Source organism: Lepisma saccharinum, chromosome 8 (genome assembly GCF_977018435.1).
Source record: "Lepisma saccharinum chromosome 8, izLepSacc3.1, whole genome shotgun sequence".
Classification (NCBI taxonomy): Eukaryota; Metazoa; Arthropoda; class Insecta; order Zygentoma; family Lepismatidae; genus Lepisma; species Lepisma saccharinum.
The window spans coordinates 61,236,318-61,253,390 of record NC_139236.1 but is presented as its reverse complement, the minus strand read 5'-3'; the positions used below and the strand labels follow the sequence as shown (position 1 = coordinate 61,253,390).

Genomic DNA, 17,073 nt, shown 5'->3' with positions numbered 1-17,073 from the left:
TAGAAATTGCATATGTTATGGAAATCACTTATCTGGTGGTAGCATGGCAATTTTTATGAGGCTCCTTCTTAATTGCTGAGTATGCAACACTTATTGGAAAGGCTATCGAGGTAGCGTGTGCGAAAGTTCTGACAAGTGATAGTTAAAATGTTGAAAATACCGGTTTCGAACCGCGTAATTTACAAAATTCACTGAAAGTTTCTAGTATAGACTTAAAATTATTTGATATATTGGTCCTTTATTAGCTTTCTTAGAAATATGGCTATTAATTTAGCCAAAAACAGGGATGCATTACAGGCAGCCTGGAAAGAAGTTGTCGACGACAAGTGTCGGACTGATTGGTATGTATTACTATCAGCTGTTCACGTAATTGTAACGAGTACCTTTTATGCCGTTTCGTAGCAACTTTTAAAATTGATATATATTGTTGATATTTATGTTTAACGTCCCATTAATTGTCCGTAAGCGTTCGTGAAGAATACCGTTTGAGTATTCGTGTACGATCTCTTTATTGTATATTAATTGGGGCGTGGAACCCATTTCATACCTTATATTTAATACAGAGATATAGAACATATTTCGTCAGTTTTCTCTGTTACGCCCGAGACTAGAGTATACACATATGGTAACAGTATAGTATAGGGAAAACACATTTCTTCAAATTTACAGGAGAAACTACTTATGGAACTGAGTTTCTGTAGACTTTTGAAAGTTCGTGGAAGTGTTTTCTCCCTTCGTTCAACTTATTCGGCCGGTAAATCGTGTATTTTTTTACATTAATGTCTCTCCGATGCTCAAAAGCTCTTGCCTCCATTACGTTCGACTACGTGAACCAAATGTTCGGTGCGTTCAATGACGTAACCCCTGGTCAGTGTTTCCAAACTCGCCATTGTTTTGCCAGAACATGACAATTTTAACTATGTTTGCCTAACCTCAGAACCTAACCCAACCTTGTGTGCATGGTTCGTGGGGCTATTTATGAATAGTTTATTCAATAATGGTTTGTGGGGCTATGCGTGCATGGTTCGTGGGGCTATTTATGAATAGTTTATTTAAGAATGGTTTGTGGGGCTATGCGTGCATGGTTCGTGGGGCTATTTATGAATGTTTTGTGTATTTATGATTGGTTTGTGGGGCTACACATGCATGGTTCGTGGGGTTCGCGTGGCCTGACGTAACACCAGGATTGCCAATCTTCAATCTCGGATATTTCCAACAAGACTCCAAGTTACAAAACACAAATAACGTAACAACATGTTCCTTCATATCACATGCAGATGGCAACAATGAAAATGACATCATAAATAGTCCCATCAAAAAACTATCATTACTCCACTATAATACTTCTCCTAAAGTTAAAAATAACACAAATTGTTCGTATAGAACATAATCTTCATAAATGACACAAAAATCATCACCTTATCGCTGGGACACGGAGCGTCGACGGTACCACAATCTGTATTCAAGATGGCAGTACATAGGAGTATACGGAAGGCAAAGATCATTCTCCAGAGACCATACAGCAAGTATTCACTAAGCCTCCAAAGTATGTGTTAACCCCAACCCGATCCTCTCTAATTTAATTGATCTTTTATACATAGGTTCACCGTAATGAGTATAGATACAATATTTCAGCATCGAAATTCTCTAAGTTTTGGAATTATGGGCGGCGGGAGGAGTTTACATTTTGGCCAGCCAGGGGGAGAGCTAAGGGGGCTGACCCCTCTCCCCCGAATTCCTACAAATATCTACTTAAATAGTGTATAGTGGTAACTAATTTTACTTCCTTAGCAGAATTGAATATCGAAAAAAGTTTAGTGTATAACAGAGGATCCAGGTTATATTTTAATTTTCTACCTTTTATTCCAAAGAATAAATGGATCCACATGTATATTTTTTTTTGTGAGAGGTCACACAATATAAACTTTATGAGTAAAATCTGGCCCTAACTTTTAAAGCCTTGTTTTTAACGGAATGTGTAAAAATTAACAACAATATACAATAACTATGAATCTTAGTACACTAACTGTACAAATTGTAAGAAAAATAATGGACAACACTTGTGTTGGGTGTTCACTCATACCGTGGATCGATTAGCAAGGTATCTCCATTTATACTGGGTGGTCCAAAAGTCCCGGAACGGTCAAATATCGTGAGAAATACACATCAAATCGGAAAACGAAAAAATATGTGTTTAAAAAATGAAAGTAAGCTATTCAATGATATCACACTTGATTCCCCACCCTCGCCCCCCTGGGGGGTAGGGCAGGGTGCAACTGTGAAATTTGAAATGGAAACCCCCATTTTGTATTGTAGAATCGGATTCTACGTAAGAAAATAACCAGGTTTCTGTACTACATTTTGCGTAACCCAGGAACAAAGATGTGGACGTAGTAGTATTTTGTTCCCATCGGGGTACTTTTTTTAGGTGAGTCCCCTTGCCTATGTGGTGACCGGAACTTAATTACCCATTCACCACTGCCTTTTCTCCGTTCCAAACGTCGAAAAGCATAAACGTCTGAATTGTTCATTGTTTACATCATGGCCCGATTTGTTTTTCTTCCGTGGTCCCATAGGGCCGCTCGAAGGCGACTGGTCTGCCATCTGGTGACTCTATGTGGGCATGCGATTACCTTGACGTGCGTCAGCAGTTTGCTGCACGAGCAGTTCCCAACCAACTGCGATGCACACACAGTGGGCTTACTCATCGTGCCACCAGGTCGTTTCAGCATGAGGAGCTGCCTGTAATCTACCACGGTGAAGGTTGCGTTCTTAAGGCAATCATTGTGTAAGAGGTGAGATCTTACAGAATGTGAAAGTGGGTGGTCAAATTTAGTTTCAGTAACCCTGTGTGCATTCTTTGCAACTCACGAAAGAGGGGTGGGGGGGAATCGTACTGGAGTATTAATAGGTGTACGAAAGAATAGAAAATCCATTACTGTTCGTATTCTGTCAACGATGGCATTGTCAGAGAGGGAAAGGATAACAGTTCTCATGATGCCGGAGTTTGGTGATAGGAAACAATCATATGGAGACGTTACTAATTTATTCAACGATACGTTCCCGAATCGTGCACCTATTTAAAAATCTACTGTTTATTGAACCGTTGATCGCTTCAAAAGAACTGGAGCAGTCAGGGATGAACCACGATGTGGAAGACCTAAAACTGCTACAAATGACGAGAAATCTTTGGAAGTGCATTTCCAAGGAAACGCCTATACTTCGAGTCGAAAAGTAGCTCAACAAACCAAAGTAAGTAAAACATCTATCCTTAGAATTGTGAAGTCGCATCGGTATCATCCGTACAAAATAAACCTAGTGCAAGAACTCATTGGAGACAACTACTTGAATACTGCGAGGAAATGATGCTACGATTCGACAGAAATAATCTATTTCTGTGGTGGACTTGTTTCTCCGATGAAGCTACCTTTGAGTTGAGTGGATCTGTCAACCGGCATAACATGAGGTATTGGCCCATAGAGAATCCCCACTGGCTGAGGGAGCATCGTACACAGTACCCGCAAAAAGTTAACGTTTGGGCTGGAATATTGTGTAATCGTATTATTGGGCCATACTTCATTGATGGCAATTTGACATCTGAAAAGTACGTAAATTTGTTGACCAATGAGATAATACCTGAAATACAAACTTGCGTTGGGGATGCATTTGTGAATGTTTGGTATCAACAAGATGGAGCTCAAATTCATTTTGCTTTAATTGTTTGCAATGTGCTGAACAACATTTTTCCTGACAGGTGGATTGGTAGAAGGGGCACCATAGAGTGGCCGCTGAGGTCACCCGATTTGACACCTCTTGAATTCTTCTACTGGGGATACTTAAAAAGCAAGGTTTTTGAAACCAAACCCAACGATATCTAGGAATTCAAAGACAGAATTCGTACAGTGTCAAAAGCAATTAGTCTGGAGATGTTACAGAATGGTTCCAATGGTGTGTATCTTCGGTTGGGACTGTGCCAAGAAAACGGGGTATACCAATTTGAGCAGGAAATGAATTGAGGTTGGCGAGAACACCGAATGGTGAGAGGCGAGGGGGTGGGGAATCAAGTGTGATATCATTGAATAGCTTTCTTTCACTTATTAAACACGTATTTTTTTCGTTTTCCGATTCGATGTGTATTTCTCACGATATTTGACCATTCCGGGACTTTTGGACCACCCGATATAATAATAAATAATAACAACAATAAATTTGGATGTGTTTAAAACTTATAATAGTTATTATTGTGAGAAGACAATTATAAACATGGTAATAAATTATTATCATCATTATTATTTTTACTAATAAGTTTTATCCGTGGCCTGCCCCTCGACAAATATTTTTGGCGATGCCTGTGCTGAAAAGAATAAGCCCCCCCCCCCCCCAAATCCTGGCTATGAGCCTGGGCCAGCACCTTGTCAGTGTTAAATGGTCACAACTCGGCAACTATTGCAATTAGAGGTTTAATTTGTGGCTCATTGGAAAGCCTTTGAAAGAACATTTGATTGTCTTAGTACTTACATGCTTTCCTTTATCTCCTCTAGATATTTACAGTCATGGGCACTTTTGGGTTGTAACAATTCCATGGAAGGTAATGCGATCATTGCAACCCAGAAGTGTCCGAGACTGTACATCATAATCCACATGAAAGAATGCTAAAGATAGCATGACTTATGAGTACACTCACTTGAATAACCTACTCTTCACAACACAATTCCCCACAAATTTTTACTTTTTGCATCTTTAAAATGCACAAGTAAGTTCCTCAAATGTACTTCCACATTCATTATTACACAACAATCAGAATTTTTACCTCATGAAAAACTAAGCAGCAGGCCTCGGTTCTCATTTGTATAATTCTTTCTCAGCTCAGTATGATTGGGAAATGAATCTACAAATGGTAGTGGTGTTACTATAAATGTGCCAATTTTTAAAAAAGAATATTATGACTTATAAGGGTGCACAATATGTTACTCTTAATATCAAGTATGCATGTTTCTGTGTGGATTATGATTTGCTCATTGAAAATGTAAACAATGTATAATGTTGTAATTTCCTTGAAAGTAATTTCAGAGGCTCAAGTAACCATGTGATTTCTTTGTAGCAATTCCCTGAAAATATACTTATTACGATTGCAGTGTTGTGGTTTAAACTAGACTTTAGATCATCAATTAATAATTTCAGGCACCCTTTTACAAGTATATAGTGTGTTTGTGACCTATATTATTATGAAAATGAACTTTATAATTTTGCTTATCTGAAGCAGCACTTTTTTTTTCTTTTTAGGGCTCTTTATGGCTATGAAGGGCAAACATATGACCTAAAAGTTGTAAGCAAAGGAGGTAAGTTTACCTTCGAAATCTTTAAAAATAAGTTTCATGTGGTAGATGGTGTAATATTTCTTAAATTTCGTTGATCTACACTGCTCACCCATTGCAAATGTTTGTCAAGACATCTGCCGTTTTATGTTACTTTGATTCTAATGATTAGTAACATGATAATACATGAATTTGCCAATTTATAACTACTAACCAATACTTTTTTGAGTTTATTCCAGTGTTAATATTTAACATATTCTATTATATGTTATATTATTTAATTGAAATGCTGCTTCCAGCATTTCCATTTTCTCACAGGTTTTACACTTAACATTCCTTTTTTTGAAAGGAATAAAGTGTGTGATATGTGAAAGTATTATCTCCCCTCCCCTAATGAAAGAAACACAATTCTTAGGCATTCTCTTAGAGGAGAAAATACAACTTTCTGATATGCTTCCTTTTAAGAAAATAATGCATCCTGTATTTTTATTCCAAATTTAAGATGACTGAAGTTTTCTGCTGAATGTAAATGCCTACAGGTGTGCCCATCACCCTCCCAATGAAAATGGCACCCCCCCGATAATATCATAATCCATAAAGTATTTTAATTATGACAATCACTTCTTCATTTTAGGTTTATTGAACACTTACTTGAACTGCCCCCACCCATAAATTCTTACTTTACTTTCCTTCATGTAACGCCGGCCCCCGTGGTGGAGTGGTTAGCACATCGCTCTATGATGCCAGGGGTATGGGTTCGAAACCCAGCCTGGGCGTGGATGTTTGTGAGCGTCCATTCATCAATTTCATCACTCATCCCCATCTTGCAAATTAGTCACAAGTGGCACAAAAAGCGAAGTAAAATAAAGCAAATCGATTAGTCCTTCATGTAACGGATTAAATATGATGCTACTGGCAGTAAAAATGGACTCGGAACTAGCTAAAGTAAATGCATTACTAAGGACATACATTCTGATTCGCTTGTCACATCAAGCCTTATTCCTGATATTATGGAATGGTGCATTTTTTATTTGCTTAGAAAAATATATACATATTATATACACATCAAAATTTTTATGGCACTGATTGCTCCATTGTGGGCACCCCCAAATGCCTAATACATGTTGTAATTTCATGTGATAAAACAAAACCTTATAATTTGACAAGTGTAATATTTTCTTTGGTGTAGAGATTCTGGAGGAAGGGACTATGACATTCACATAAGGTACTAAATTCAATTAAGATCTATTGTACTTTGGTATATGCAGTGCATTTTTCCCGACGGTATACAGTACTGGCACCTTCTTATCGGTGACCATTTGTTAATGTACCACAATATTTGAAGAGTACTGGAACCTTTCTTCCCAGAAAAAAAAAAAACTGGGTATATGTAATCACTTACGCGATTTTTATTTTCCAGATGGTGGCATTGAAGAATTGACTGAAGATTTGAACAGTGGGAAAATAATGTATGCATTTTGCCGAGTAATAGACCCAAAGACTAGTCTTCCAAAGTTTGTTCTTATTAATTGGGTGAGTGAAGTAGTTTTTATTGTCTGACATTGTAGTATCGTTGTTATAAATATTTATAATGAGAGCTACTGTGCTTGGTCACGTAATATTCAATTCAACCAGTAATGTAAATCGGTATTATATTTAAGAAAAGAAAAGGAAGAAAACAAAACACAAATTGAAGTAAAAGCATTGAATTTGCAAGCTGATCCTGAAGTGTACAATTTGTGCATAAAATGAGCTTTTTCTGGATTTACTTTAGTTTCAGCGCCAATATCTGACTATACCTTTCTTTTCCTGGCTGTCTATATTCTGCATGGTTTGCAAAAATTCTAACCAAAAACTTTCTATGATTCATGCCAAATGTAGTATTTTCACTCAGTTTGGACCAAATTTTGTAGCAAATATGTTATTTCATCTAGGGTTGAGTCAATACTGATACCCACACCATTACCGTACTCTTACCAATTCCCATTGGTTTTGATGCTTGCTTGAGCCGGCCCCCGTGGCAGATTGGTTAGCACATCGTGCTACGATGCCAGGGGTTCCGGGTACGAATCCTGGCCTGGGCATGGATGTTTGTGAGTGCCCATTCACCAATTTCGTCATATCATCACTCATCTCCATCTTCGCAGATTAGCCAAAAGTGCCACAAGAGTGAAGTAAAATAAAGCAAATCAATCAATCAATCTGATGCTTGAAAAATGTACCAATTAAAAGTCGTACAAAATATTGATTAACAGTGGGTTGATATTCCACTTCAATTATAAGCATCAATTTACCGGAGTTTTGCATTACAATGTTTTAAGAAAATACATAAAAATATGAAAATACATATGTAATCACAAAATACAGTTTTGTACAGGATAGAAAAACTAAAACTAATTCAGGTGCCGGCCTTTTTTTTCCAGGAGCCAGTTTTTTATTTGGACAAATATGGTCTAAAAAAGCCATGAATCCAACTATGGTAAAGCTACATATTTGGAAATATGATCTTGAAAAATTTATTTTATTAATTAATACAAGATTGTATTAAAAGTAATTAATGTTTGTGCCAGAGTTGCATTCCTAAAGAAGACTCAATAGCATGATAACTACGCAGTACATTCTATTATACGGCTGACTGTCATATTGCAGCAGATTTTAAAATTCTGCTAGCAACAATGCAAAAATTTATAATAGCATGTTTATTATTCTGATTAACCTTTAGCCACCCGAGCCTCTTTCGCATGTAACCCCCTTGCTGCCCGAGCCAATTTTCAGCAAAATTCAGAGTTTTATAAAAATGACTGTAGATTGGACGCTAATTGGCGTAAACAGACAAATGATCTATCGCTTTACTCGGAATGAACCATAGATTCGGACTATATAAAATTTATGCACATTCGGCGTATATATGGAGGGGGGAGGAAACTAAAAATTCAAAAGATTTTGAAGAAAAAATGGGGGTTTCGCCCCTCTCCCACCCCGACGAAAAGTACAATACATTGTAACAATACACATGGAAATAATCACTGGAGTGTTAGGAACAAGAAAATAATTGCACTATTATCATATGATCAATAGAACACGACTTGTACCCCCAAAACGACATGTCTGCGCGCCACTAACTCAAGTCTCGAATTTCAACAAAATGCAGTTACCTTCAAACAACTGTAGATCGGATGCTAATTGGCGTAGACAGAAAAATGATGTATCATTTTACTCGGAATGAACCATAGAGTCGGACTATATAAAATGTATTCACATTCGGTGTATATATGGAGGGACTGGGGGAGGACGAACCTAAAAATTCAAGATTTTTTTTTTAAATGGGAGTTTCACCCCCCCCCCCACCCAGACAAAAAGTACAAGACATTGTAACAACACACATGGAAATAATTGCTGGAGTGTTAGGAAGAAGAAAGTAATTGCACTATTATCATATGATCAATAGAACACGAGTTGTACTCCCAAAACAACATGTCTGCGCACCACTGACTCAAGGAAAGGTTGCAGGTTGGGAGCGGTCCTTCCAGTTCAGGGTGAGGGTTGCTGGTCGACAGGAGATGCAGGAGGGGAGGGGGAACATTTGTCACGTCTTCGTGACATATCATCAGAATCAGATTCTGATGATATCTCAGAGGAAATGTCAAATTGTTCGTCTTCCCACTCTGAGTCCATGTCCATTGCCTCAAGCTCATCTCAAATTTCATCTGAACGGAGATCACTTGGAGAAGTCATGGTCGACTATAAGCCTTTTGGAAACTGCAGGCACTATTAGCACTAATGGCACTTGAACAGCTTGTTCCCACAAACACACACACGCACACAAACTAATTGATGAGGTCGTATAACAAACTTCACACAAAAGAAGCCAACTGATGCACGCACGAAACCACCACCGCTGAGCTACGAAAGCCAGGAAAGGGGTGACGAAAGCACATCAAATCTTCCCCTTTCTTGCATCTGCAGCACCTTTCTATTTTTAGACAATGCAGGTCACATTGCAGCAACTTAAAAAACATTTGCTTGGCAACAAAGACCTGTTTTCGTCTTGCTTTCGAACTTTTCTTTGTAATAGCCCAGTTTTCCTGAACCCCTCTTCCCCCCTTGTGGCGACTCAGGGGAAATTCCTTGTGACCTTGGGTACCAAGAAGCAAACTTATCACCCGTCTAGTTTCCAGTAGTGGAAGAAAAGAATTGCTAACAAATCCGGCCTTTGTTTGTCGGAATTCTTTTTCCTTTGTGAGGAATCTGCACAAAAAAAGCCGCTATTTTCCAGCCTTTTTTGTTCGACACCAAGATGTGCAAGAGTCATAATTGTTTAATGTGTGTGTTAACAATAATAATGTAAAAGAAGAAAATCGCAAATCTAGCCAAAAATAGCAACATTAGAGTAAGAACTACGAGCATGCTAGACGATCTCGATCGAGACGCTTGGGATGCAAGGGGTTACATGTAGGTTCTTGATCAAGATGCTCAGGATACAAAAGGCTAAATGATAACACGAGATACAGAAAACATAAACATTAAAAAAACACATACTGCCCTAATTATTTTTTTAAAAAAATAGGTAATAAAAATTTCCACGAGCCAACTCGAATTATTAAAAAAAAAATATTCTTGTTTTTTCTACCCCTAGTATTGTACATATTGGTTCAAAATCAATGCATAACTTCCAGGATAATTAAACTCTGCAAATTTTTTGTCGTCGACAAAACAGCTACTCTTATAGTTGCCACCTCTTAAGCATGTTTTTCCAAATTTACTTTATCACTAGACGTTACTAATAAAGTAAATGTACTAATATAGAGAACATTTTTATGTGTGATTCTTATGTCAAAAACAAACTTGCGTAGAAGTGAGGGAGCAATTTTAAGTGAACTTTCTCAAAAAATTTGAAAAATGTTCGACCGTACAAGGAAAACATTTCTATCATCATCTGTGACAAAAGTACAGATTACTTTACTTCTAATTGTGAATTAAGATAAATCAACATGCACATCCGATTTCGCTAGCAAGTAGGTGGTTCCAGCACGAGTTCCAAGTGGTACAATAACCAGATGAAGGCATTGTATATATTGTATTCCTTCATCAATATAGTGAATAGTATTGTATTTTTCAGCACAAGCTGTAAACCAGTTTCTTGTGTAAAATAATTAAAACTTTACTAACGAGTTGACCCTGTCTTACCTGACGGAGGGGGAGTAGGGCTGTCAGGGCCCACTACCTCTATTTTTTTTTATTTCTTCAACTAAAATATTTTAAAGAAATACATTGTTTCCTAGGGTGTTCACAATATTTCTGTATTACTTTTGTTCATAAAAACACAAATGTAAATAGGAGACAAAATACTCTAGGTGGGCCTATCTTTGAATGTGAGTCATTCTAGACACTCATGCCAGTGACAGAGTTCAGTTGGCTGGCAATGATGGTAATTTTGTAATTATTATAATTAATAAACAACTGCACCTCTATAAACAAAAAAAAAACATTAATAAAAAATATGTTTTTAGTAAATGGTAAAATATGTGCGTGACACTCATGCAATAATTGGTTATTCTTATTAATGATGTTAATTTTGGTAATTATTATAATTAATAAATAACTGCACATCTTGTACATCACGGGTAAGCTAGGGTTAAACTGGGAATGCTATTCTGCATTGATAGGTAAATTCAATTTAAAATTTTCTCCCCAGCAAGGAGAAGGTGCACCACTGGTGAGGAAAGGAACATGTGCCAACCATATTCGAGATGTGACCAATTTCTTCAAGGGCATTCACATTACGGTGAATGCCCGAACAGAAGAGGAAGTAGACACGGAGATCATAATGGAGAAAGTGTCAAAATCCACTGGGTCGGCATACTCCTTCAAGGAGAAGAGTGAGCATTCTCCTCAAACACAGCCAGTGGTAAGTTTTTATAATTACTTTTAAGTTCGCATTGGTTTTATAAGCAAATTTTAAGAATATTTTACAGGGATGGGCAGATATGAAATTTTGCATGATACCATTAAAGTACCAGCATAAAATTTACCGATACCGATACCGAATCGATAGGAAATTCCAATTGGTCCTTGAAGCACCTGAATAGTTCATTGACCTCCTTAATAAATATTTGTTCGCAGGTAACTGCAGTGCAAAAGAAGTTACATATTTAAGCATTTACTTTACTAAGAAGTAGGGCATGGAGATTATCCATAAAAATTGTAACAAAATGCAGAATTTTGCAGTAAATTCTAAGGTATTTATAGATATATCAGATTGGAATAATCGGTAATTTTACCGATATACTGATACATTGATATGCTATATCGCCAGATACCGATAGAGTACTGTTTCATCTGTCCCATCCCTAATATTTTATAACAAAACTTAGTTACTAGAGCACCACAATAAAATTGCAGTATATATTTAACTTCATACCAAAGTGATTTGGATAATTTCAAATTGAACAAATCTAAAATAATAAAGATTGTTTTATTGAAGATATCTTATTATGAAGATGACACAAAACATGGAATCTTATTGTTTTATGAATTTTAAATCTGTTAAAACAACCAAATATCAGCATTGAAATATCTAATGGGTCACGTTAATACCAACTCAGTCCGATTTAATAACTTTTTTTTTTATAGGAATAGAATTAAATCCAAACTTTAGGACGTCAGAGATTACTAAGGAGTGGATTTATAAGCACTGAAAACCTCTGAAACAAACTGTGAACATGAACATATTATTTCAGTTCTCCTTGTCAGTTGTCTAGGTATTGATTCAAAGTTGGTGTCAAAATATGCTATCCATTGCAAATCTGAAAACTTGTATATTAGCAGTCTTTGGTTCATCATGAACTATTGTCAATCATGACATTTTATGTGCATTAGTACTTTTAAAACCTCGACCTTTATTTGATGCATTATATTTAGTGCAATGTGGTCTGCAGTCACTTGCTCAAATACTTGACCAGCATAGAAATAAAGTCTGGACACCCCTTACACAAACAATAGATTACTGTTGAGAGAAACAAAATAGTGACAGAAAGCAGGAGTAAGTATAAATACCCTAAAAGTCAATTTGAGGCAAGATTATGGAAAATAGGCATTAAACCTCAAAATGGGTATTTATAGGCACTATAAAAATGCACCATTAGGCTTTGAAACAAGATGAATTTGAAACCTGAAAATGGCACAACAGCCCTCTAAGGGCCAGTCCTTGCCATGCTACTTTTCCATTTGGTGATGTGTGGTCAGCGCATCAAGTCCCATCGCCATCATTTTCTAGCTTTTGAGACTGGAGCCTACCACGTCTTTTAAAGTAACTCCCCAATTCTCATGATGCTGCATTAACATCGGAATTTTTGTGGCTTCCACCAGGAATCGAACCTGGGACTATTTGGCTACACGGGATCCCATGTTTTACTACATAAGACGACATGTCTGCAGTAGCCGATGAAAACAAGTGAAGGAATGAACTTCATGTCAATATATAATGGGACATTCAGGTTGTGGCTGGGTGGGGTTGCTATATTCTGGGATTTCAGGATGAGGCAGGCAACGTCAGTGCATCAAAACAAAATTACATACATTCTGAAACATTTTTATTAGTTTCAAACTGCATATTGTAACATAGCACACACTTCACTAAAAATGCAGTAATTTCTTCTGGACCTGAGAATAAGGAAAACAAACATTTAGTTTCAAACCAAATACCGATTCTGATAAAACTGGATTTGCTGACACAATCATAATATTTAAATTTAAAATTTAATGACAGCAATACTTATATAATAAAACTGATAACAAACCTCACACCTACTATTCAATCATCAATCGCCTCACTCACCAGGTACTTGAACGGCAAAAATAAAATACTATAAATCAAGTACCATGCAATATTTTTTAAAATTAATGTATGTTATTTTGTCATGTATATTGTATCAATAAATAAGAGAAATTAAAAGTCCATTAACCATTAAATTCATGCAACTGACATCCTGGTATATTTTAAGGCACCAGGACACTAAGCGCATACCCTTGAATGTATGTGGGTGGAGACAGGCTTACTTTGGCAGTTCCCCCCCTTTTTTTACATAGGAAATTGACTAGTATTATGCAAGTAATTACTCTCATGTTGTTACATTTGATAAAGAACAGCAGTAACGTTATTTTTATTCCATTTTGTTTATATTTTCCAAGGGCACAACATATAAAAGGGTCATACCAACTCAAGAAATAAACACTTCGGAAAGGGACAAGTTTTGGGAGAAGGAGGAACAGGAGGAGAAGCAAAGGCAAGCCCAAGAAAGGAAGAGGAAAGATGAGGAAAGGAAGAAGTTGGAAGAGATAAGGAAGCAGAGAGAAGTAAGTATTGTTACACTTTTAATTTAAATAATAATTCCATGTTACATGGAAAAGATATTTATGTGTGAGTTGATCTGTACGTGGTACACAAAATATGTTTACCTAGCATACTTATTGTCACCTGTCATACTTATCTTAGTATTGTGCAAAGCAATTAACTATTGAAGAACTATCAACACAATTTGGCACTGTTGAAGAAACTTAAGGGGAGGAGGAACAGTTTGTGTCCAGCCAGAAGTAAAGGCTCTAAACTGCTCCTCCCCCCACTGACCTTTCGCTGCATCGAGCTGGGGAAGGAGACATCTGTGAGCTGGAGGAGGAAACTTAGCATTATGCTTATGGGAGTATTATTTTACTTGTTTACTTGGGAATACCAAACTTCTGATGGCATAGAGAAACACATGAACGGAAACAGAACAGGCTCAAGATTTCATTTGTGGTTGGAAAAGTCTAAATGTCCACTAAGTTGCTGACCAAGGCAGATTTATTAAGAAATAAAACACTTAACACTTACGAACTTATTAAGTGTTTTTATTTCTTAATAAATCTGCCTTGGTCAACAACTTAGTCTTTTTAATTTGGAAACAAGGCTTAATTATATTACTAAATGTCCAATTGATTAGACATAACTTGAAGTTACCTCTCCATAAGGAATCTTGTAAATACTTATTCATCATATTTTTAACAGTTTGTATCTGGCTTACAACTTAAAAAACTGCTTCCACTTGCAACATGGTGAAAAATCCATGCTCTCTTTTGCCTCTGTCATTTTTTTTTTCAGTATCAGTTAAAATTTCGACATTATTGAAATAAATATTCACCTGTTAAGAAACCGAATTACATCTTACAATTTCTTTATTCAATTTAGTTTATTGCAGGGGCCACAGGGGCTGTCCAGATAGTAATTTTTGTGTAAAATTTAAATTTTCTTCTAATTAAAAACAAAACCAATCCTAACTGTCTTAGGTAAATAAATAATGTGTCTTTAACAATTTTTTTGTGCAGCACATTTGAAAAGTGCAGAGAAGCTTATAGGTGGAGGAGGTCACCTTTCACTAAAGGTCAAAGTGGGATCTGCTCAGCCTTAGTATTTTGGGTACTGCATTTTTTGTATGTTGCATTGCTTTTCAACCCCTTTTGGCTAATTTTGTGACAATGAGAATGGATGATAATTATCATTAGATGAAAATCAGGATGGAACCTTCACAAGGAAACACCTATACGCAGGGTGGAATTGAAAATGTAGCCTGTGACCACTGTGACCATCACGAGTTTCGATGTGGATGGTGACAGTGGTCATCAAATTAATAAAAAAAATACACGGATACGCAAGTACACTTTGTGTGTATATTAATATCTTACTGTGTCTAAAGACTCATAACTAGGGTGACCATACATCCCATCTCAGAAGCTTGTCCCAGTCGATATTACTAAAAAAACACTACTTGTCCCGTTTTATAAAAGTCTAGGAATTAGCTTGAATGCCGTGTCTAAATTTATTTATTTTTTAAAAAAAATAACGATTTAGATGGAAGTTTGAAAGTAGCATCATAGCAACACTGTAGCAAAACAGCTGGACTGTGTTTCAAGCACTTCGTAACAATCAAAATGTTCCATTGTCATCGAGAACGTCGAGCAGACAGAAGTTTACTGTACAAGTTAGCTCGCATCGCTGATTGTATTGTTTTATGTGTGTTCCATCATTGGTAGAGCAGTGAAGAAGCATGACCAAGAAACGTACATGTAGTTTCAATATGGACCTGCAAATTTTTTTTTAATTCTTTCATCTTGACATAAACTCAAAAGACAAATCTTGCATTGTGTGTCAGATATGTGGGTGGGGGGGGGGGGGAGTTTTGTGAGTGGTTGTTGAAAAATAAAGCTGTTTTTAAGAAGACTGGTTCTTCTGATAAAAACTTCTGGCATTCAACTTCAGCACAGGACTGAGACCAAAAGTTGATCAGAAGGGACCAGTAACACAATGTCATATCATGATTATAATTATGAATACCTTTTGTCAATGGGAGATCATATTTCATTTATTGTTTATGATGTATTATTTATGTGACCCATACAATTAGAGGCATGCATATTTCGTTTTTGACGAAAACACAAAATGTGAAATAACACATTGTAATGTTAATTTTTCATGTTTCTGAAAGGTGTGACGTGCATTTTCCTACCCTGTTTTGTCACAAAATGATGCGAAATGAACTGCAAAATGCGAAATAGACTCTTAAACCCAAAATTTACCGTTTATATACCGACGCAACACTTTCTGAAGTCTGAAGTATCCTGTGAGTTTATCAATTCACGGAAAATTGATTAAATCTGCTGCAAACATTTCAGAAGCAAAAATGGACCCCTTTATACAGGAATAAACTTAATATTGTGGTAATGATTTAATGTGCTATTAGAAGGGTATGTTTATTTTGTGTAATAGCGCAGTTTTTATATCAAATTTGGGATTATATTCACATTTTTAAAACAAAAATGTCATTTTATATGCCGTTTTTTCACCGCTATACCAGCGAAATTTCATTTTATTTACCTCTTTTGAACCTGAAATTGATTCTGTTTTTGTACCGAAATTTTGCTTTTTTATTTACCAAATATACCGGGTGCATCAAAAAAATGTATACACACTTTGAACTGTCATAGAAAATTTATTTTCCAACCTACAAGGTTAAATTTCTCGGAAAAGAAAGGCTACAGTCCAATTTGAAAAATAAGTGTACTTTCTGGTCAAACTGAATGTTCCAAATGGTGGTTAAAGTAAATGTTCAAAATGTTGGCCTTCAGCTTCGATACATTTCTGAGTACGAGTCACGACTGATTCCGTTCTTCGCACCAAAGTGTCCAATGGGATTTCTGCACACATCGCTTGAATCTCACCCCAAAGTGTGTTCAAGTTACATGGTTTATGACGGTACACCTGTACAACACAAAATTTAGAGTTTATTTACCGACGTGACACTTTCTGAAGTTTCAATTATCCTGCAAGTTATGCAATTCATGGAAAATTTATTAATTCTGCTGTAAATATTTGAGAAGCAAGAATGGACCCCATTATACAGACATAAAGTTAATACTCTGGTAACTACATAAATGTTCTATTAGAAGGGTTATGCTTATTAATGTAATAAGTGCAGTTTTCAAATTGAAATTTGGATTATGTTCACAATTTTAAAACCAAAATGTCATTTTATATGTTGCTTTTGATTCATTCTTTCACTGCTATAACACCGAAATTTTATTTTATTTACCGCTTTTGATCCCGAAATTGATTCTGTTTTTGTACCGAAATTTTGCTTATTTATTTACCAAAAATATGTGCCTCTATCGATTTATCAAGAGGTGCCTAAACTGACTTCCTTGATGTGTCTCGTTTTTGGATCAAAAT

At 36.3% G+C, this 17,073-nt stretch overlaps 1 protein-coding gene across 1 annotated transcript in view; it reads left to right on the top strand.

Annotated features, from left to right (window-relative positions):
* Window positions 1–43: 43 nt before the first annotated feature.
* The window catches only part of Abp1 (Actin binding protein 1), a 44,860-nt gene continuing 27,830 nt past the window's right edge, over window positions 44–17,073 (top strand). Inside the window, exons 1-5 of the mRNA XM_083126752.1 lie at window positions 44–341; window positions 5,284–5,339; window positions 6,736–6,848; window positions 11,011–11,223; window positions 13,506–13,670. Coding sequence (XP_082982878.1) covers window positions 259–341; window positions 5,284–5,339; window positions 6,736–6,848; window positions 11,011–11,223; window positions 13,506–13,670 — 630 coding nt within the window. The 5' untranslated portion in view covers window positions 44–258. The remainder of the gene's footprint in view (window positions 342–5,283; window positions 5,340–6,735; window positions 6,849–11,010; window positions 11,224–13,505; window positions 13,671–17,073) is intronic.